Source organism: Musca vetustissima, unplaced genomic scaffold (genome assembly GCF_032173495.1).
Source record: "Musca vetustissima isolate MV318-11 ecotype Yass unplaced genomic scaffold, APGP_CSIRO_Mvet_v1 utg7762, whole genome shotgun sequence".
NCBI lineage: Eukaryota > Metazoa > Arthropoda > Insecta > Diptera > Muscidae > Musca > Musca vetustissima.
This window is the reverse complement of record NW_026887718.1, coordinates 125,114-149,333: the sequence shown is the minus strand read 5'-3', so window position 1 is coordinate 149,333 and position 24,220 is coordinate 125,114. Positions and strand designations below refer to the sequence as shown.

The following is a 24,220-nucleotide window of genomic DNA, read 5'->3' as shown; positions in this document are numbered from 1 at the left end:
AATGTCATCATATTTATTTTTTTAATTGTATACATGAAATTTCAGAAAAAAATGTTGGGGTTATTCTGCTATTTTACCCGAATTTCGCCGAAAAATTTACACATATATTATAATAATAACTTTTTGTGTATAAGTATACGCCTTGCGGATTATATCAAGACCCTTCCGATAAATCTTAGTATTCTATAAATAGGAATAAATCTTAAAATAAAATAATATTATGAAATATACATTTTAAATTGCGTGTAAATCGCGTAATTCTCAAAATCATTTGATGCGCATGCGGTTTCCAGGATGTACTGAAGTTTATCTTCCATTTCATGTATATTTTGCGAAATTTCATTTGACGGCTAAGATGTGCCACACGTTGCATTGAAGTACCTAAAAAATCGTAAAACGCGAATAATTTCCGAAAACTCCATATGCCATTAACGGGCATCCGATTTCGGTGTGCACCCTAAAAAAATACATCGATCTATACCGATTTCAATGTGGTCCATTAAGAACCATGGATTTGGCAGCTCACACTATTTTTGAGATAAATTGAGTCTAAATCGCGTAATTCTCAAAATCATTTGATGCGCATGCGGTTTCCAGGAAGTACTGAAGTTTATCTTCCAATCCATATATATTTTGCGAAATTTCATTTGACGGCTAAGATGTGCCGCACGTTACATTGAAGTACCCAAAAAATCGTAAAACGCGAATAATTTCCGAAAACTCCATATGCCATTAACGCGCATCCGATTTCGGTGTGCACCCTAAAAAAATACATCGATCTATACCATTTCAATGTGGTCCATTAAGAACCATGGATGTGCCAGCACAATCTATTTTTGAGATAAATTGCGTACATCTCTCTTTCGGCTAAAGTTTTTAAAGTTATCTTTTCGAAAAAGATCAAAATCCGTATGAGGTCATTTATTGAAGCGGAAATGATACACAGAAAACGCAAATAAATCCGCGATATTTTCAAAAACATTTTTTTCCAAATTTCGTGTTTTTGGAAGGCCAGTTCCCGCCATTCTAGTAGATGGATTTTCACGAAGAAGATTTTATATCATCCGAAACGTAAAAAACCTTATTGATCGCGGGTACCCATGTCATTCAATTGACAGATCTAAAAATTTGGCCCGAAAAATAGGTTTTTTAGAAATTTGATCGCACAAAATTCGCACCTTCGGATGAGTATTACTCTGAAGCTGTGCATACTACATACACAAAATACATATCAAATTACGCAGATTCGCGACTACAATAATCTTATAATCGATTTTTATAAATTCCTGTTTGCGTATTAAAGCTAGAAGTAAAATTAAAAAAACACTCAAAATCGAGCTTCAAAATGTCAGCATCATTTAAAGGTAGATGCAGTGAAAATTTTGAAAAATGATATATAAGGGGCGTAGTCTCCATTTTGTTGGCTTTTAGTTTTATTTTGACACGAAGACCGTGCAATGAGTGGCTTAGTCACAAATCGATAGAGAACATAAAAAAACTGGTTCGCCTCAACGTGTTTTTACACATTTTTCTACATTAAAGTAGACACAGCTTCCACCAAAATAAAGTTTGGAGGTCAATATCATGAACAGTTTGCAACGACAGTTCAATTTACCCAAAACTATTCACTTTTTTTCATATACTTAAGTAATTCCCGAGTTATAAAGGGGTGAACCTCCGCTTCAGCTATGTTAAAAAATTGGCAATATTGCCCATATATATATATTGTTACGTTCTTGGATTTTGCTTAATCCCGTGTAGACGTTGTTTTATTTCCCGATACAATTCGTACCAAATAAAACGCGGGTTCTTTCGGATTACGATTATTACAATGATTTTATTCACACAACTTTACTTTGCACTTTACTTTACTCGACGGTTTCAATTCGCGATCTGATTCACAACTGACTCACTGCCTTTCCATTTCCCCTATTTATATGAGCCTTGCTTGTCGCTACAGAAGTTTCTAGACGATCTGGTAACACCTAGATCACGAACAATCTACCAATGCAACGAACACACATACAAACTTACATTGAGTAAACAATAACAACAACACATTGAGCGAACAATAACAACAACACATATACAGGCGAGGGGGTAACAAAGAAAGAGGAATTAAGCGATCATCAATGATGACGTTTAACAAGAATTGTACGACATTAACAAAATAGAAAATGAAAGAGGAAATGGACGGATGTAGAAAAATCTATACAGTAGTTGTTGTTGTGAAGTTACTCGAATAAATTGCGTAGTAGAAATTTACGTTACAATTCAAATTCTTAAATTAACGGAATTCATCTAAATTAACTTAAATCTAATGTTATATTCGTAACATTGCCCCCCGCTTAAGCCTGTTCGTCCCGAATAGGCACAGTTCCCGTTCCGTAGGGGGTCAGCCGCTCCAAATGTACAACTTTCATCTTCGACCTGGGACTGTCGCTCCTCTGGATGCGATAAACGACGTCATTTATTTTCGTGACAATCTTGTAGGGTCCTTCCCAGTGCGTTTGCAATTTGGGGCATAGTCCTTTCTTTCGTTGTGGGTTGAACAATAGTACCAGTTGCCCTTCTTGAAACCCATCAGTATTTGCCGCTCGATCGTACCTTGCCTTCATGCGGTTGCTAACCATTTTTATTCGATGTCGGACTGCATCGTGGACTTTACTAAAAGAGTTTTGACTGTCTTCTTCTTGGTTCACATCGTCGTTTGGGGTAGCACCGAATATCAAATCGCCAGGTAGCTTTAATTCATTTCCGAACAGAACTTTGGCTGGGGTCCGGGATGTGGAATCATGAATGGCCGATCTATAAGCCAGTAAAAACTTTGGAATATGCTCATCCCAGTCTCGTTGGCCACTGTCCACCACTTTCCGTAGATGTTCTTCCAGGGTGCGATTGAATCTTTCCACCATGCCATCTGATTGTGGATGTAGGGGCGTCGTTCTGGTTTTCTTGATTCCGTAGGAGTCGCACATTTCCTTGAAGATCGCTGATTCAAAATTCCTACCTTGATCGGAATGAACCTCAGATGGAACACCATAGCGACAAATCCAATTTTTGCTGAACACATCCACAATTGTCCTGGCTTCTTGATTCGGGATAGCATAAACCTCTGGCCATTTACTGAAGTAATCCATGACCACTAAGACATACCGGTTCCCAGAGTCGCTTGTGGGGAACGGTCCAGCTACATCCATTGCGATTCTCTCAAAAGGGGCTCCTGAATTATACTGCTGCATGTAGCCTCGACTCTTCCGTGTTGGACCTTTAGCTCTTATGCACCTTTCACAATTGGCGATCCAGTCGGCAATGGATTTTTGACAGCCGACCCAGTAGAATCTCTGCTTTACCTTTTCAGCGGTCTTTGCTATGCCAAGATGTCCTCCACTTGGACCATCGTGAAACTCCGACAAGACATCTCTTATTTTGGAGTCTGGGACGACGATCAAGTTCCGGTGAGATTTACCGTCCTCACCTTCCCATTTGCGATATAAGCAATCATCTATTATCAGTAGACTGTCCCACTGGGCCCAATATGATTTTAAATAAGGACTTTCGGAGGTAATTTCTTTGCGACTAGGTCGCTTGCCCGCTTCTATGGCCGAAATTATTTTGCCCAGAATGGGATCTCTTCGTTGTTCCGTCGACCAATCTTCACCCGACTCAAACTGCAATAGTCGGACATCAACGATATTCTCTTTGCACTCGGCCTTTGAGCAGTGCCTGTATTCTACCTTGCATGGCCGACGAGACAGGGCATCAGCATTACCGTGTTTTCCGCCTTCTCTGTGCTCGATTCTGTTTAACGGTGACTCATTGGTGGACTGTTGAGCCATTCTTCTACCATCTTTCGTTGGAGGTGGTGACGATGACCTGGATCGTTTGCGCTTAGCTCTGCATTCGCGCGCAATATGACCTGCTTTATCGCAGTTGTAGCATCTAACCCTGGGCTTAGTCATCCCTACTAACTTTGTTTCTTCTATTACCCGCCTCATGGCGTCCTTGATCAAGTTAACGAGATATTTGTGTTCGCAACATTCGGTCTCCAGTTGGCTAATCTTGTGGGTCTGGGGCTTAACAATCATTCTTGCCGTCTCTTGGGCAAGGGCAAACGACACAGTTTCGGCAAACGACGCTTTTGGTGACGCATATGTTGCACATTTAATCTCAGGGTCACGTATGCCATTCACAAAGGTTTCGATTTTCATACGGTCCAGCAATGGGTGATTCTCTCCTGGATACGTCATTAGCACCAAACGTTCCACCTCAGCTGCAAAATCTTGTAACGTCTCGTTTGCCCTCTGTACTCTTCCCCTTAATTCCATAAGGTATATGTTTTGTTTATGTTCGCCTCCGTACTTACGTTCCAGTGCAGCAATAACATCTTCATAGTTGTTTCTAGAAGCGACAGGAATACTCTGTATAACATCAGCAGCACTGCCCTTCAATGCCAGAAGTAGTGCAACCGCTTTGTCGCTGTCGTTCCACGAATTTCTAGAAGCCACTGTCTCGAACTGTAACTTGAAAACACTGAATGACGTAGAGCCGTCGAATACAGGAGGTTTGATTTTTAGTGTGTTATCAGGAACTCGCACCGGACCACCATTAATTTCCAGCTCCGACATTTTCTTCCCCAGATTCGTAAACCTGTGGTCGTGGGCCAGAAATTTCTCATCCACAGATAGAATCTTCTCGTCAACCGACTGCACTTTCTTATCCAACTCTTTAATTTGGACCTCCACGGTTTCCACTCTCCTTCCAATAACTTCTGTAATGTTCTCGAGTTTCTCGTTCATTATTCTCGAATTTTCGTCAAACATTCTACAATTCTCTGCCTTGAGTTCATCTAACTTTCTGGAATTCTCTTCGAACATTCGTCTCGTGTTTTCTTCTAACTTTCTGGAATTCTCTTCGCTCCTTCTGGAATTTTCCTCAAACATTTTAGCCAGCATTTCTCTTAAATCGTCACCCCTGGCAGCTACTGACGAGACTTCCCCACCGTTGGACTCGCCCATTTCCGATAAATCCACTTCATCCTTACTGTCAAACTCATATGTATCGATGTTCATACCACGGCGCTCGAACTCATCCAACAGACGTTTTTGGAGTTCAGCCTTGTTGCCAGTAGAGGACAATTCCAATTTATTCAGCTCCTTCTTCAAGTCTTCCACTCGTAGATCCTTAAACTTCATCGTAGTACTATCGTAATCTCACTTCCGACACCAATTGTTACGTTCTTGGATTTTGCTTAATCCCGTGTAGACGTTGTTTTATTTCCCGATACAATTCGTACCAAATAAAACGCGGGTTCTTTCGGATTACGATTATTACAATGATTTTATTCACACAACTTTACTTTGCACTTTACTTTACTCGACGGTTTCAATTCGCGATCTGATTCACAACTGACTCACTGCCTTTCCATTTCCCCTATTTATATGAGCCTTGCTTGTCGCTACAGAAGTTTCTAGACGATCTGGTAACACCTAGATCACGAACAATCTACCAATGCAACGAACACACATACAAACTTACATTGAGTAAACAATAACAACAACACATTGAGCGAACAATAACAACAACACATATACAGGCGAGGGGGTAACAAAGAAAGAGGAATTAAGCGATCATCAATGATGACGTTTAACAAGAATTGTACGACATTAACAAAATAGAAAATGAAAGAGGAAATGGACGGATGTAGAAAAATCTATACAGTAGTTGTTGTTGTGAAGTTACTCGAATAAATTGCGTAGTAGAAATTTACGTTACAATTCAAATTCTTAAATTAACGGAATTCATCTAAATTAACTTAAATCTAATGTTATATTCGTAACAATATATATATATATATATATATAGAATGACAAGAACAATGACAAGAACTTACATTTGTTATTTCCCTTTCAATTTTAACTAACGGAATGAATCGAAATAAAAGGATTGTCTTTTATATACATTCAAAGGTATATTAATAAGGTAACCGTATCAAGGCAGCTGATGGTAACATTATATGTCAAATATAATTTTGGATTCGACGTAGGAAAATACAAATTTCAAACAAAAATTTAATAAAATTATTTTGAAATCAATTTTATGAAATATTTAACAATTTGTGAGCAATGCGGTGTATTCGGACGATCCACTGCTCTTAAATTTTCTATGGAGCTTAACCCTGATTGTGCAAAAATCCTGCAACAATTATCTGATATTTGAGTCTCTAACAATCACAACAAGATTCGAGTATATGGAATAATCAAACATTTTATATATACCATATCGGCGGCTACCTTATATATCTACCTTGATACATACAAATTATTTCATAGAATACTATTATAAATGAAATAAATATAAAGGCTCATGGACTACTTAAAAAAATTAGGGTCGTACCTAAATGCATGCGTATGCGTACGATTTTATTCACCTCAAAAGTTAAATACATGTATTTCAATGAATGTTACCCAAATACGCATTGCGTATAAAAATATAAAGTTGAAAAATTTCAACATTGACAATGCGTATTTTGAATTTTTTTATTTTTTGAAAATATAATTCCAGCCATTGAAAATTTTGTTTTTCTATAAACGTAAACGTTTTTCGGTTAATTTTGAAAATGTTATCAATAATTTTCGCCGTTTTCAATTGACACACAAGTAAATAAAGTCCTTGCGTATTTGGGTAATACGGACGCTCAACGAACCCTATAAAGGTGAGAAGGTGGGTATTTTAGTACGCAACGCACTGAATTTAGGTACGGGCCTTAAACACAATATAATACGTTAGAGTAGAAACTAATATAAGATTAACATGCCTGTAGGGTTATTCCTCATGGAATAACTCGCAATTTCCAGCATTTACATATTTTATTTGGGGATTCCATAATATTTCTTTTTTAACATGGCATAACTAAAATAAAAATATATAATTTCTGAAACCGCACATTGTTCTCAACATTTAACTCTGGTGGTTACAACTTGTATTTATATGTTTTAGACACCAAGGTTTTAATACCAAGTTATGCCCTTTTCAATACATAGTTGAGTGCAAAAATGTGTACAGCACCATATTGTCTTATAGTCCAAATTGTTGAAATCGCTTCGTATTCGAAATGTTCGAATTGACTCTACAAATTTTAAAAAAGAACCTAAAGAATAATCAAATGTGATATTTTTGTCGATATTACATTTGATTTTCTAGTTGTTGGACTATTTTTATGAACGCAAAAAAATAGTTCTGTAGCCACTCAAAAAAAAAAAATCGGTGCTCAAAGGATCAAATATGTATTGAAAAGCGCATAACTTTTAATATTATAGATGTTTCTTTTATATATATATATATCGTCGTTAATTAGGTTTTAAGATATGTAATTCCAAAAATATGTACAAAATACCATTTTTCTATCAACGTATTTCATTACGAAATATTATATAGTTTATACTTCCTACATTAGTTTTTATTGCACGTTTTTGAACTAATTTCAAATATTTTTTTTTTTTAAATATAAATTTGATGTTCCAGTAATGAGATTCTTTGAGCTTGAGGTCTTTTGTTAAATTAGTTTATTTATTCAAATATTTCAAAAAGAAAAAAAAAACACTCAACATAAATATAAATTTGATGTATATACTGCAATTAATTCGGATTATTTACATTACAAAAATGTACTGAGTTTTTCCTTTATGCTTTTGTGACCACTACCCGTTTACTGGATGCTATTTTTATCTTATTGGACATAAAAAATGTTGCTGAAAATGTATTCAGCATACGCTGTGTTTTCTAAAAGAATTAGCTCAACGTGTTGCCACTGCACTTTGTCAGATACGCCATGCGCCCTTTGGCATGCTGGCGTAAGAAAGCTTGTCATTATTCAACGAGCTTCGTCAAGCCCTCACAATTGAACAATGATGTGGTTATTAGACGACAATTTTCAATTAGTAATCGGTATTCATATCCGTTAACGGAGCGAGACAACCGCATATTTTGGCAAAAGAGCCAATCGTATATTCGACTCGTCGTTTAACCGAGTCTTTTGTACGTTCGTTTGTAAAGGCAGTCGTCAAAATCAAGTGCGATTTGTGTGGTGCAAAGAATTGTGAATTCGTCGTTACTACATCGAATTCATTTGCCAAATCTCTGAATTCTGACAAAAGAGCAAATTCACAAATTTCCAACGTTTCTTTTTTTCTTTGAATATTTTCCATTAGAAATATTGAGTAGAATTAAATAATTTTTTATTGATATTCGATTCGGATTGTTTGGTGAGCTTTGCTACACAACAATAGTTGGCGAGGAGCAGCGGCGGCTTCAACCTCTCGTGGAAAAAGAAAAATCATACACAGAAAATTTGTAATCAAATTTTAACAGCATAAAATGGCGTTAAAAAGAATTAATAAGGTATGTGATTTTGGAGAACGTATCTCCCTCAAATATGAACGATGCATTCCTAGCTGACGAACTGAAAACGAAAAGAAAAAAAATTGAATTGAAATGCAAAAAATGTGGTGATGAAAATAATCTGAAAAAATGCTTTGAATTCGCATAAGAAAAAAATTTTATGCAAGAAATGTGAAACGTCGTCGTCGTCTCGGAGTGTAAAAAAATGAGAAGCGAATAAAAATGACGGGGAAAATTGATCGAATAAAATGATGGGCGACCGACCGAAGAGCCCAACCGATGAGACACCGCACACACGGCACGAAGTTTTTTCTTTTTTTTTTTTGGTATTTTTTGCTTTGCTGCTAAAGCTTGCTAAAAAATATATTAATGACAATTCAAATAAGGGAAAAATGATACATTGTGGCTGGCTGGTGGTGACGATTGGATACAAAAAAAAAAAGAAATAATGCAGTGAAAAGTCCAATGATCTTTACTTTGTAAAATGGAATTGATTTCCGACAAAAAAAAAAAATTCTGTGCGAATTTGTTAAAAAAAGTGTGCTGCGGTGAACAAAGGGGGGAAATATTGAATTTATAAATTTTTTCTGCATGTGGACCCCCTCATTTCCTGTATGTGTGTGCGCGCTGATGGTGATGATGATGGACTTTTGTGTTTTTTTTTCTTCTTTCTCATAATGGGGAAGGAAAGTAACGAAGAGAAGAATTTACACCACAGCGTGATGTCTGAACAAAAGATGAGGAAGCCGGTTTAAGTGGATGTGTACAAGGAATATTCATCCCGTCCATCTATGCCACAATTAAAAATAGAAAAAGTACAATAGCAATGGTTTTTCTGCTCTTTCCTAAAAGGTGTTACCCAATTTTCGTGGTATACACAGCAATTATAGCTATCAGTCTTTTCGCCTGTCCGTCCGTCGTACGTTCTGTTGCTATCAAAAGCAAAAACACAAGAACAACACACCACAAAGCAAAGACAAAGTGAATACTCTCCAGTAGTTAGCCAGCCAGCCATGGTACCTACGAACGAACGACACTACAAGTTGCCTCAGTCAGTCGACAGTCTGCTGCCAGATGATGAAAAGAACCTAACCTAACATTTGTTTCTCTTAAAATTGCAAACACCAAGTTGTCACTGTTGATGTTGTGTTACTCATTACTGGATGGAGTGGTGCAAGGATATTTTATTTTTGAATGCAATTTTTTTTAATTGATTTGCTTGTGCCATTGCTTCTGTGCTGGGAGAGGGAAAGGAAAAAGTCAAAACTTCTAGAATATAGTTCAATCATAAGCAGCAATAACGGCGGCGGTGGCGACCACTACGTAGTCGTCGACTGCAACAACCAAAACGAAGCAAGCACAACTCAACATTACCATTAGCAGGGAAACGTCACATTTAACAGGGACGTTAGCTGCTGTTTTTTGTTGTTTTGATTTCTTCGTTTGCTTTTCGTCGTCGTTGTCGGGTGGTCTACTTTCTATTTCTTTTCTTCTCACAATTCGTATAGCTTTCTCTGAAAGGCCAAATTGCTTGAAATAGTGTTGTCTCCCTTTTGTTTTTTGTTGTTTTTGACAGACGGAACGACACAAACAGTAGACGGGCAAAACGACAGAAAAGCCAGCAGTGGCAGCATTTATGCAGAGAGAGAGAGTGAGCTCCTTGTTCGCTCTCTCTTTGTGTGTTGTCGCAGCTGTTTTACGCCCTTGTTTGTTGTGTTGTCTTGTAAAGCCGGCTTAAATCCAATAGGATTTTTTATGCTATTGTTTTTGTAATGTGTTATTTGTTTGCGGGAGGGGGGCGGTGGTTTAGGGGAGGCGGTTAGGCTTGAAGTTGTGTGAAATTGTATTCCAAAGTGTTTTGAAAAAAAAAAAAAAATATTTGCAAAATTGTTTCTGTTTAATTTATTCTGCCCTGATGCTGTTGTCCCTTTCTTCTACTTTGTGTGTGTTTCTTCCCCGTAGTTATTTTTGCGTTTCTCTGTGTTTTCGTTTCGTCGTTGACGTTACTCGGTAATTTTATAACGCACAGAGTTGTATTTTTTGATTTATAGTTTGCAAAAACTCATGCGTGACACAAACGCACATACAAACGCTCATTTCTGTATATTTGTGTGTGTTCATCCAAAAAGAAAACAATGTACACAAATGAAGTCGTCTTATCGGCGGTTTGTGTTTCTTTAGATCTGAGATGATATATTAAAAAATAGGACCTTGTAAATAGGAGTTACCAGATGTTTGAATATTTAATTGGACATTTCAACTGATTGGCCTGGGCCAGTTGGCTGGCATCGTCATAGTGACAAGTGTACATGTGATTCATACGAATGTTTTGTTTGGCTTTCGAAACAAAGAATAGCTAGTTGGAAGGAGTGTGTCACTGGCAATTTAGAGGACAACACACATCTTGCAAATATGTAATAAATAATTTATAAACAGCTGGTTGCATGTGTTATGACCTTACATTAAAATAATTACCCACTATTCTATTGTCTGGAACTATACCTATGGTTTCTTCATCGTTACATAAATAACCATGTTATGAGCATATGTATTTTCTAAACATCAGAGGCAAACATTTCGAGAATATATATTTAGGGGTCAGGGGGACAAAACCCAGCAATGATATGAAAAAATTCAAAAGTCCAGAATTTGTAATACAATCAACGCCCGGTATAACGAATGATATATTGCCTGGCCCATTCATTATAGCCAAACATCGTTATATCGTGAAGTTTTTATAAGGAGAAATTTTATATGGACTTGCAAAGTTTAATAGGTTCTCTTGGTCCACAACGTATAATTTAATATTGAAAAACGCTTAACATACAATTAAAGAATATCTTTGTATATCAATTCCCTTGTATCTATTTCATTTGGAAGGAAGAAAATTAACCCGGAGAATAATGTAGAGCTGGTACTACTTTATACGATATTTGAAGACCTAATTTTCGGTACTAATGTTTTGTATAAAGCAACGCCGTTATATATTAAAATATAGGGTATTAACATGGGCGACCAAATCTACATCTCATTTTATTTCACTACCATCATTAACCCTTTTAAAGGTATGCAGAATATTAATTTCATCATAGAACATAGTGTTTCATTAGCTAAACTATTTTTCTTTATGTTCTATGTTGGGTCAATTATTGTTTCACAGAAAAATGGTTAATATTCAAAGCAGCGATTTCTCGAACAAAAAACTCAAATATGTTTTTGTACGTATGCATAGTTGTGTTTGCATAGTAAAATAGCCATTTGACTGTTCTCCTCTCCACATATATTAGTTTTACCGGTAGTTGGAGGTTTTTCTTTGTCTTTTGTATTAAGTTTTTTGATGAGTCATCGTAATAATAATACATTTTTCATCTTCATTATTTTTATTTCATGTTGTAGAGAAAAATATATGACAAATTTTGTTAATATTGTTAAATTGTTTTAAAACAGCATATTTGTTTAGAATTTACTGTTCTGCTGTTGTTTATCTTTTTATTTCATAAACAAATGCAAGTCGAGATTTTATATAATCATAAAATGTCAGATTTGAAAATGTTGTTGGTATTTTAATGTCATTTATTAAATGCCATTGCGATAACAACAAATTTATTAAACGGCCTTTTACTGTTATTTGCTGTTGGTCAAGTCAAGGTCATTACTTTGTAATAATAAATTACCGCCTATATTGATTTTTTCATATCTCATTGAAGTTGGAATAAAATATTTTCTCTTCTACATCCACTTTGGAAATTTAAATGGAAGTGGAATTAAAATGACGCGAGTTTGCAGTATAGTTTTTTTTATGAAAACAAATAATGTACATGATTATCTATATTTTTTGAATATACCATTAATAATTGTGACTATTCCTTATTTATTTCAGTTAATTCGTTTTTCAATTTGAGATAAATGTAGAATTGAACTTATCATCACTTTGTATAGAAACAGTTTTATTATATCAACAAATCATTTAAGTAAAATTGATAGTTGATAGTTGTGTTACTAAGAATCTATGTGTAATTATTCGATATCTGATTTTAAGTCACCTGTTTAACTAAAGGAATCTAAATGTTTAAATTATAGTCAACGAATCATATGCGGCCCTAATCTATGTGCAAAAAATGTGAATGGAGGTCGAACCATCTCGATTTTAGAATTTTGCCTGATCAGAAGTCGCTGCTAAAGATTAACTCGTTGACGGACAGTAGAAACAAATGAAATTGGAAAACATGACACTAGGCTTCTACTTGTACGCTGGTAAATGCACATTTGTGCTGCTACAGCCGTCATGTCACATAGTGAACTTGAACTTGACGCCTATAGACGCAACGGTCCGTCAACGTGTTAAGAATATGGAATTCGCAATGTGATGGATGGTCTACGACAAATTTGAAATGTAGAAGAAACAAATATGAATATGAGCCATCTCTAACGTATGAATCCTATCAGTATCCTCGAGTGTATTGGATTTGATCTAAACTCCGAAGATGGATATTAAGACATACAAAAAATTAAAATCATAAAAATTTAAATGTCATATTCCTTTATACCATACTTCTCACAACATATAGAAAGTGCAAAAGTGTTGAAATAACAAGAAGAAGAATAACAATTTGGTTGAAATAATCCAGATATTGTTAATTATGTTGGTCTCAATTGTCGAATTATATAACTTTATATAACTTATACCGATCAGTTGAGCAACTGCTTAGACAATAGTTTTTTTCAAGCGGCGGATGATAGAACTAAAATTTTGCGTATTAATAATCTACACCTATAACTGATAAATATTATCTGAAAATTCCTGGTAGTATACAAAGGTCTGCGTATAAATTCAATAGGCTTAGGGTAGTAGAACCCCTACTTACAAACTTGTTCTGTTCATATACAGTCAAATCCGATTAATTAATAGTGGCCACATGCAGTTAGTTTGTTTCAATTCGCCGAGTTATTCAGTAATGCGATACTTTATATATAGGGATTTCCGGCTAAAGGTAGACCAAGGTCGAAGTTCTTGATATTTCTTATTTATTTAAGACTATTTAAAGTTCAAAATGTTCACACAATTAGAAGAGTTTTTCGTTTTTTGACAATGATGTCTAATCATGTATATTTGAAGTCGCGTAAGTGACCGCTCTTTTGCAGTTTTTTATATCAAAAGATAAAAACAAGATAGTACGGGAGACTTTTTTAGAGCTCTTTATCTAAGTACTTATTTTACAGATATAAAAACTTTATGGCTGGTTATTGTCTTCTGATACTTAATTATAAAAATTAGCACCAATTAGTATTAGCTTAGTTTTTTACAGTTTTGTATAAAAAGTCAAATTCGCCAAATGTGCCCCTTCCCGGGGTAGCTTCGGCCTTTGATGAGGCTATTGGATACCAAGTATAAATTCAGTTTTTTTTTCGAAACTTTTGGAAACAGCAAATTTAACGATTTAAACGGGGAATTAATATCTCGCGATGAAAAATGTGTGAAAAATTTAAAGAATTATTAGGTTTCAAACATTTTTATTTTTCAATTAACCGGAGTTTTCAATTAAACTATTTGCAATTAGGCGGATTCGACTGTATACGTATACGGCTGAACATTTTGGAAACAAACAACACGTAATCATTTCTACAGTGGAGGATGGCTTCCCAGTGAATTCTTTTGTATAAATACTATGTTTGTGGGGCTATTTTATTTATTGTATTATACATATAGTTTTAATAACAAACACTGACGTCAAAGTGTTTCTTTATAAATAAAACTAATTATTCAGGAATGTTTTGTTCTTTTGTTTTATTAATTTTCGTTTACTAAGGACATTTATCGACAGGCATGAAAATTACAAAGTATCTGACATTACTTTGGGCCAATAAAATTCAAGGAATATCGTCATCCCATCATTATTTAGTATTAGAAAATTTGTTCAATATTTGTTCAGGAATCAAAAAATCTCAACATTTTTATATTTAAAATTTTTGTTGTTGTTTTCTTTCGATTTTATTCGTGATGTTATTTTTATTTTGGTCACTGCGCTGACGTTTTGTCAACGTTGATCGTTTTTGTGATGGACGAATATTATACAGCCCCGGCTGCCAACCAGCAAACCATCCATGCATATATATTAATGTGTATGTCAGTGTGTGTATATTAAATCATGATGCTGATATATATAAATACTCCTATGTATTATGAGGGACGATGGTGCTACCTCTTCCTGATCTTACATTATATGTACGTAGCATATTTTTTCATATAAATATGTACGTATTAGAATGTGTGTATGTCATTGTGTTTTTGCTTTTGTTTTCTTTCTACGTCAAGGAAGAAATACAAACAGACGACAGGCAGGCAGGCATAACATAACAGCAAGACCAGAGTGTGGACTTGTGTGCTTTCTTTGCACTCATGTCGTCACAATTCTTATAACGCATAATCGCATTGGAAAACAAAGTGTAAAAAGTTACACTTGTTTTATGAAATAAAAAAATGTTTAGTTTATTTAAAATTGTCATGTTCTAAAGTTTTTAATTCTTTCGTACAGTGGGTCTATGAAATTATTTTGTGAATATGTAATTCTTATTTCATTTTAAAATACGCATATCTCGATGCTTCCAAAATGATTCATTTCATATATAATTTGTGTTTTATTGTGTTTCTCGGTTTTATTTTAATATACTGGGAAAATACTATCAGTATATGGAAAATTAAATGGAAAGATAATATAAAATAACAGGTCAATAAGCCTCACAGGTTTTGATCATTCTCTAAAGAGAAGTATGCTCAAAACAAAATGAGGATTTAATCCAGTGATTACAATGGTCCTCCAAAAACATTGTTAGAGTTAACTGCAGATTCACCTAAGTAGACGGAATAAAAAAGTAATATTAAATCACACATGGATGTTGGAAATATGGAACTATAAATATATTGGTCGACATTGCTCAAATTCGGTTTACAAAATGCTGCCTCAATATATTGGTATAAAGTCGTCTGCACAAATTGCGATAATATTGGGGCAAGATTTTAAGAAGTTTGGTGTTTCCAAAAAGTTCTTTGGTGATCTATTATAAATCTTTAATTACAAATGTGTGCAATACGGAGAGGAAAAGCATTCCATCCGAAATAGTTAACTGGTCAATATACCAACAAAGTGAGAATGTCATAATCTTTAATTTCCAATTTTCATATTACCTTTTTGTATGGATAACGTTCTACTCGGTAATTAACAGATAAAATAATTATGTTAATATTAAAAGAATTCTGTTAATATTAAAAATTGTAAAGAATCGAATTCAATTTTACGCAATCCACTGTGCATAAATGGCATCACATGCATTTTTTTGGTTTTGCAATCAGATTTTGGTTTTGTTAGGCAAACAATTTTTTTTCATCTCTTGCCAAAAAATAAACTTTGCTTGCATTAGCAGATTTGTGCGTTTGTTTGTGTGTGTGTGTGTGTTCAGCAGTCGGCAGGGCCAATGAACTTTTTTAATACAGAAATTTTACATGCCTTTTTGTTGGTGGTGGTGGGGGTATTAAATTTTATATATTTAGTTGCGGTGGGGTGGTGTGGGAGGGATGTGTGGAACAAATATTACGTGCGTGTGAAACGCTTGCTTATTGTCGTTTTTACGGTTTCTCATTTTTTTACTGTTGCATTTTTACCTTCATTGCTGCAAATACATTTTTTGTAACGATTTATGACACATCGCCCCCATACCATAGGGCGATATATGATGGGTGATTGTTGTTGGCTAAAGAAATCTTGTAGTTTCGCAACTTTAAAAAAGTGAAATAACTGTTCTTGAAGTAAAACGTTTGTTTCATGTTCATGTTCATTTTTTTTGTATTTATCACCTTGAATTTCCAAATACACGAATATGTGAATTTTTGCATTTCAATTTTATTCGTATCGTTTCCAAAAAAAAAAAATAAAATAAAATAAACTCGTATTAACTAAAATTTATTTCTGTTTTAGGAATTACAAGATTTGGGCAGAGATCCACCTGCACAATGTTCGGCTGGTCCAGTTGGCGACGATTGTAAGTATATAATTGTAAAGTAAATTTGATGAAAATATAAATCATAAGATAATCTGGGCAAGACAATGTTTAGTTCACAAAAAGGATTTTGTAGGGTGCTTCGTAGGTTTTGAACTTTGTAGATAAGACAAGGTTAAAAATAATAATTCCCCAAATAATGCAGTTTGTTGTATCTCCACTTGAATCAATTCGACAGAGTTTCTTCTGAAACAAATCTTTTTATTTCTTTATATCAGAATCGTTTATAAAAACATCGCGTTAATTTTTAATTTATTAAAAGAATATTAATCACCCTTATTACGGTAGGCGTACGGCAGCTCTCGTAGACGTAGTCGAATGCGTTGTTGTAGTTGTTTTTGTTCGGTATTATGTAAAATTTACGACAACGACATATTTTGTAATAGATTTTTCTTTTACTCTGTTACGAAACCAAAGCAAAAATTTTACTTTTAGAACTCTTTTTATATTGCATTGGAAAAACTATGTCATTTTGTTTCTTTTCTAATTAATTTTCTGGTAATTGTAATTCTTATGAATATTGAGGAATGCAACAAAATATAGTCTAATGTAGCAGTTAATCAGTAAATGCAATTTTAACACATTTTTATATTTTTTTGTATGCTGTCGTCAAAAAAATATCTCTCATTACAGATTTAACGCCTTTCGTAATACCGATTAGTCGTATGTGCCAAATTTTCAACACGACTACGCCAACCGTAATAAGGGTGAATATATACTAAATATATGGATACGACTTTATATTATTAGAACTAGACAGTTGATCTTAGTACCGAAACAGAACGGTATAAGACGGTATGACTATCTAGCAAAACAACTTGACAATGTAAAGTCAATCAACAATAAACACATTGAGCAAAGTAGTATAGTCGGACAGGCCAGACCATATGATATCCTACGCAACTACCACGAAAATCTAACTTTCTGCGGTTCTATCTTCTGAGCCTGGGCAATATTTCCCGATATTTGAATCCTATTAGGTTGCTAATTAGCTTAGAAAGATATGGTTATTTAGCCATGTCAGATTCTTGACAATGCCTAGGATCTGCTTGTTGTCTATTTTGGAGAAGAATGTTAGGTTATCAATTTCATATTTGTCATACTGTGTCTTCTGCCACTCAGCGATGGACACCGACAGAGGATATGTTCAATTGTTTCTAGCTCATCTTCGTCCTCACATAGACGGCAGTAATCCTCTCCGTTGATGTTGAGAGATCGATTCCTGCAGTGACCTGTTATGATCCCCACAATGATTATATTGATTTCGGCGAGAGAATTTTGCCCAGATAGCTTTCGATATTTTGTAACCTGGTTCGCTTTACCATCTGTTACCGACTACCTCGCCGTAGATCAAACGGATTCTGCCAATGAAATAGTCAACGGGCGGTTGCACAAATCTCTCTATCGGAAGGTTGAACGACTGTGAACCCCCTCGAGCAAGCTCATCGGCAATATCATTCCCTTCTATTTTTTACAAACTCTTGGGGGTCTAGATCCAGATACTGACAATGACTTTACCACTATGTTAGGTTAATGGATGCAGAACTGTGGTCCATTGTGTTTATCCTGAAAAAATAATATAAAGTTGTTGTTATTGTAGCACCCCTATTACTTAATTCTAGAATTTGCATTAAGGTTCCCTTCGCCAACTAATTCTAGCTTTCTTAAAGTACATTTTAAGGATCCTTTTAAGATTGTTTTATCAAATGGTAGCATCAACTATTTCATTTCCTTTTATCTCGCCTTGAACAAAATAAAATGGCAGATGTCACTTTACAACTTATTCAATAAGACATCCAAGTATTCAAATACCTTTATAATAAATTCTAATGGGTGCTTTGCGATCACTGTCAGGAGACCAGAAAATCTGAAGAGGAGTTTGAAGTGCTGCTATGCAGTACAGAATTAAAACTTGTGACATAGATAATTCAATCCGCTTCTTTAATTTCAAATCGTGTGCGGTCATCGGCCATTTTAGTTTCAAGCGGCCTCTGTTTATGGACTGTACCGCAAAATTACTTAATTCTCATACTGAATACAATTATTGAATTCCTTTAACCCTCTAATAGAAGAAGCATTTATTTGAGTTACTTTGAACCAAATCTTAGATTGATCTTCATAATAATTGCATGTAAAAATCACTAAACATTTTCTGCGAGAAGGTATATGTCTGATCGACATAAAAAATGTTTAACGCTTAAAAATGTGTCCTTTAGTCAGGCGGATCAATTCAGTCCTTCGATAAAAAATATATATTGATAGTGTGAAAATCCCTATGATCCTTTATAAGGATTATTAACACATGTGCTTGAAATATTTGTGCTGTGCTAAATTTGTAGACTACGTTACAAATTTAGCCAGGCAGTTAAATATTTTTTACCATGGTACTCAAGCAAAATTTTAAATTAACAATAATCTCATTTCGGTACCCATATAAATAGATAACGTATCGCTACCGTCTGCCGCTAGCCTAAATGATAAGAAGGCAACCAAATCAAAATTTGTGTATTTCGCCAAATGGTAGTTGGACCGACCAATGCGGTTGGCACACAACCTGTTTTCCTATATGGTATAAAAACTAAATGTTTGCCGGTACCATAAAATGTAAAGTACCGGTGGCATAACGCCGCACAACTGTTTATCTTGGGAATTTATACTATCAAGACATTGCGGCAACGACAAACATTTGAAAACATTTTGGCTGCAATTACAAAGTAAATAAAGATGAAATTAGAATATATATATATATATATATATATATATTAACATTCAATCAAATAGTATTACTTATAAACGTCGTTTCCACGACAGAGGGGTCTACGATCCGAAACGACCCGAGTTATACTCGGCCAACGTCTGTCACCTCAGCCCATTGTGTAAAAACAATAGGGCTGTTACAACAACAACTTATAAACGTTGCAAACATTTATAGGAAAAATGCTTAATATATTATAGTATTTTAGAATAAATGTAAAGATAGTGGGGAGGTGTAATATGTCCAATTTGAGGCTACACTTTACATAGCAAAAATTTTATATTTGTAACTAATTTGTGTTTCTTTTTCTATTTCAGTATTTCACTGGCAAGCTACAATAATGGGACCGGTAAGATATGATAATATTGTGTAACATACAAAGCTTTTGATCCATTAATCGCAATAATTAGGTTCATTAATTTAAAATGATTTCGATAAGATATCAAATTTCAAACTAAATTTGTTTACAATTTGTAATTTCTCATCGCCACTACGATGTTATAGTGATAGTATTAGTATTGTTTAGACAAATATTTATTAAATTATTTTCTTAATTAGGTATTAAATTGATGAATAGTAGCCTTAAGAAAATGTCCCACGAGGGTGGGACAAATCTGATTTTCGAATGTATATTATTGTGAATCATATCATTATTGTAATTATGCCTATATGAGTAAAAATGTGTATCGAATCCTAGGATTATCCTTGATTATAGAGACCGTGTATGCCTACATTGTACTCAAAGAATATTAGATATCTACTTTTTTTGGATTTGTCATTAGACCCTCAGCTTTATGGCTAATGTTTCCATGTTTCTTTGAAGAAAATCTATTTTAGATAATTTGGTGTCTCTCTGACTGTTGTGCACGATAAATCTCGAAAGGAGTAACCAATTTCTCATCACAATATTACTTCCAAACTTAGTTCAAGTTCGGTCCCCTCCTTCTGTTACCTCCCCCACAAAATGGTTACAATTTTGATGACAATTATTTTTATAATATACGAACTGGCTATCCAATTTGAACTAAACTTTGCAAAACTTAATATTTTATGTATAATGTTAGAAAATGTGACTTATCGATCTACTCCTTCTAGTACCACTCCCACAACAGGTCAACATTTTGAAAACTTGTAAATCTCATATGGAATGGAGTATCCAATTGCGTCCAAACTTTGCAAGCTCAATTTTGTGAGGTTCTTATTTCGTTCTTCGGGATTTTGTTATTCATAATAATCTCTGACTGTTGTGCACGATAAATCTCGAAAGGAGTAACCAATTTCTCATCACAATATTACTTCCAAACTTAGTTCAAGTTCGGTCCCCTCCTTCTGTTACCTCCCCCACAAAATGGTTACAATTTTGATGACAATTATTTTTATAATATACGAACTGGATATCCAATTTGAACTAAACTTTGCAAAATTTAATATTTTATGTATAATGTTAGAAAATGTGACTTATCGATCTACTCCTTCTAGTACCACTCCCACAACAGGTCAACATTTTGAAAACTTGTAAATCTCATATGGAATGGAGTATCCAATTGTGTCCAAACTTTGCAAGCTTAATTTTGTGAGGTTCTTATTTCGTTCTTCGTGATTTTGTTATTCATAATAATAGTAAATCACAGGGAATTGGACGTTGTTGTGGGTTGTGGATTTTTCTGCTATTTGCAATAAGTTATATAATATTATTTATTAAAATATTGCAAATATAAAACATGGTGCCAACTTTGGGAACCTGTTATCCAATTCTCGGCATGGCTAAATAAGGCATTTCAGAGGTTAACAAATTTAAGATTAAAACAATGTCTTTCATTATGTAAAACCATTCAAAATTGATTTTTTATAAATAAATCGTTATTTAGAGCCCTTATTTAATTTTGAGACAAAATGATCGAGAAGGTGCTTCTTATTCCTTCCCACATATGCCGACTATAGGAAAACCTTAACATTTTTTGTTCCTAAGGGCGGCATCGGCATAATTGGAAATATTTTTTAATGATTTTAAATTCTAAAGTATTCTCCTCTATGTTCTTTACAACTACGAAAAATATCCTTGTGAACAAAAATAAAATTTTAATACAGTTACAAGTCTTTTGAAATCGACATACCCACCAATTTTCTCTTAAAAAACATGAATTATCGCTGGTGTTGACAAACCTCATTGACCAAATGCAAAAATTTTGACTGAATAAATGTACGTAGATCTCGGCTATCTGTCGGCAAACACCCACTGACACTTCTTTTGTTCTATATCAGATTGCACAGTTTTCCTACAACAGGAGGAGAAGGAGTACTTACTGTCAATAATAGCTATAGCTAGAACAAAATTTGCGTTGAAAAGGACTGTTTTTAGAGTGATGATAAAGCAACTAATGGTAAAAATATATGATGCGCCAGGGTTTCATTCCAAAACTGTCGGTATCTTACTGTAAACCATAAGAATTTTGATGGGCACATTGTCACGTAACCCCACAGCTTTAGGGAATCACTAGATTCTGTTTACTCAATTAAATGAATAATATTTTGAAAGCTTAATTATTGAAAAATAATGTTCTAAACTTCTTTAGAATAATTAATAAGAAATGTCTAATGTTTTGTAAGCCAATTATCAGTGACTCATCTTATGTTTGAAGGGAACAATGTGGGGAGGTTTTTTTTTAGCAAATTGCATTACATATTTTGAAGTCATCTCTAAATACATTGTCTTAAAATCCATAATTGATAAGATAGGTATATTGTTATAATTTTCTGTTTGTTGGAAACAGACATATCAGCCATGACACGAGTTTAATGTCTTTCAATCACTACAACAAATGATAACACTCATACCTAACCAACAGTCGTTATATATAAATTTAAATTTTGTTTGTGTAGATAAAACACATACACTACATAAAAAACCCTAAACATTTTTATTTCTAAACCAGGGTTTTTATATACTATAATTATAAATAAGGTTTATGTTTAATCCTTTCAGAGTTTTTGTCGAATATATTCGACATTTAAAAGTACTCTTTTTTTTGCGATTTTTCGGTTATCCTATGTACCGTTACTATTGATGTTTTTGTTTTTGCTGAAAAACAGACGAACCTGGCCGAGGGTTGAAATGAACATTGCTATTTTTTCTAAACTCTGTGCCTTTATATGCTCTTAAATACAACATTTTAGATTTTTATTCCGACAAAAATTTTTTTTGACACTGAAATGGATAAAGCTAAAGAAAAAATCGACTTCTGTTTTACTTTAAAATTATTCATTTAAGATTTGGATCAGAAACTATAAGAGCCTATGTTAATTTTTTTTCCGTTTGAGGGTTCTTGCACCCAATAACAAAGTGTAGTTTGTTAGAACAGTCTTATATATTAATAAATGTATCGTGGCCTATAAATATAAAGTGTTTCTTGCAATTTTTACAAATTTAATTACATTATATTATGTAGACTTTATTAATTTCCTTTTTTTCCTTTATTTCTTCCTTCTCTTTAGCCTGACAGCCCGTATCAAGGTGGTGTGTTTTTCTTAACAATTCACTTTCCAACAGATTATCCATTCAAACCACCAAAAGTGGCTTTTACAACGCGCATATACCATCCAAATATAAACAGTAATGGATCTATTTGCCTCGATATATTGAGATCTCAGTGGTCGCCAGCACTAACTATATCAAAAGGTAGTTTTAATAAAAACAATAAATGAATATATTTTTTAAACACACAAATAATTAATTGCATTTATTTTCGTTTTCTTACAGTTTTATTATCAATTTGCTCTCTACTCTGTGATCCAAATCCAGATGATCCTCTTGTTCCAGAGATTGCAAGAATATATAAAACTGATCGGGAAAAATATAATGAATTGGCACGAGAATGGACTAGGAAGTATGCTATGTGATGCGTTCCAGTTTGTATAATTGAATCGTCGTCGGTGTTGATGTCGTCGTTGTTGTTGTTGTTGTTGCCATCGTTACAGTCTTCAACATCATCATCATCACTACCATCATCGTTGTCGTCGTTGACAAAATTAATGTTGCCGACGTTGTCGCCGCCGTCGTCGTCATCATCATTATTCTTATATTTCAACTTAATTATAATAATATTATTGTCGTCGTCAAATGGTTACAACAACAACATAAAGAAGAACAACAGCATCTGCAACTATTTAAATCAATTCAATAATGATAAAAACAACAAGATCAACTATTACAACTACTACAACAACAATAATAACAATGATAACAACAACAACAACAATCGCAGCAGCAACAACAATATAATATATTAAAGAGAGAATAAATACAGCAACAAGAAATGTGTTTTGTAAAGAGAAAGATGATTTGAAGGATTAAACAAAATAATAATAAAGGAAACAAAAAAAAAAAACAAAAATTATAAAAGAATTTTGCTACTATCACTACAACAACAACAACTTACTTAGCGACAAAATAAACAAAATTATGTAATGTGTAAACGCTCTTAAAAAGAAATACAATTAAAAGTAAAAGAAAACAAAAACAAAAGATAAAACAACAAGTAAACATATATTACTTATAATGAAAAGAAATACAAATACACTACCAAACAGAAAACAAACAAAAAACACAGCGACATTGCATACCACACATACCCTACCCCCAAGGTCCTCTTATTACAGACACAAAACAAAAAAACCATACACATACACGCAAAATGATTAAAAATACATCATTAATTAAAAAAAAAAATAATAATAAAACAATGGCATAATGATGTGAAAAAAATACAACAAAAATTAAACAATTAATAATAATGATATTAATAAATAAAAAACAAATTCATTTATTCAGTTTAAACAATTTACAAGAAGAAAAAAAAAACAAAGAAGAAAGAGAAGAGGAAAAAGCAAGTAAATGAAAATGTGTAAAAAAGAAAAAATTTTAAGAAACCAATACCGTGCAGAATGCAAGCTAGCAGCGTTGACTAGCAATTGATTTGCAGTCAACACTTTTTACAATTCCCATTTTTTATTGTA

The 24,220-nt window shown here is 33.9% G+C and overlaps 1 protein-coding gene across 1 annotated transcript; it reads left to right on the top strand.

Annotated features, from left to right (window-relative positions):
* The first annotated feature begins 8,028 nt into the window (after window positions 1–8,028).
* Window positions 8,029–23,297, top strand: LOC133335425 (ubiquitin-conjugating enzyme E2-17 kDa). Its single transcript, XM_061543696.1, has 5 exons — window positions 8,029–8,400; window positions 16,371–16,434; window positions 19,525–19,556; window positions 22,700–22,883; window positions 22,965–23,297. The coding sequence occupies exons 1-5, from the start codon at window positions 8,377–8,379 to the stop codon at window positions 23,102–23,104; spliced, it is 444 nt and encodes a 147-aa protein (XP_061399680.1). The 5' UTR covers window positions 8,029–8,376; the 3' UTR covers window positions 23,105–23,297.
* The last annotated feature ends 923 nt before the right edge of the window (window positions 23,298–24,220 follow it).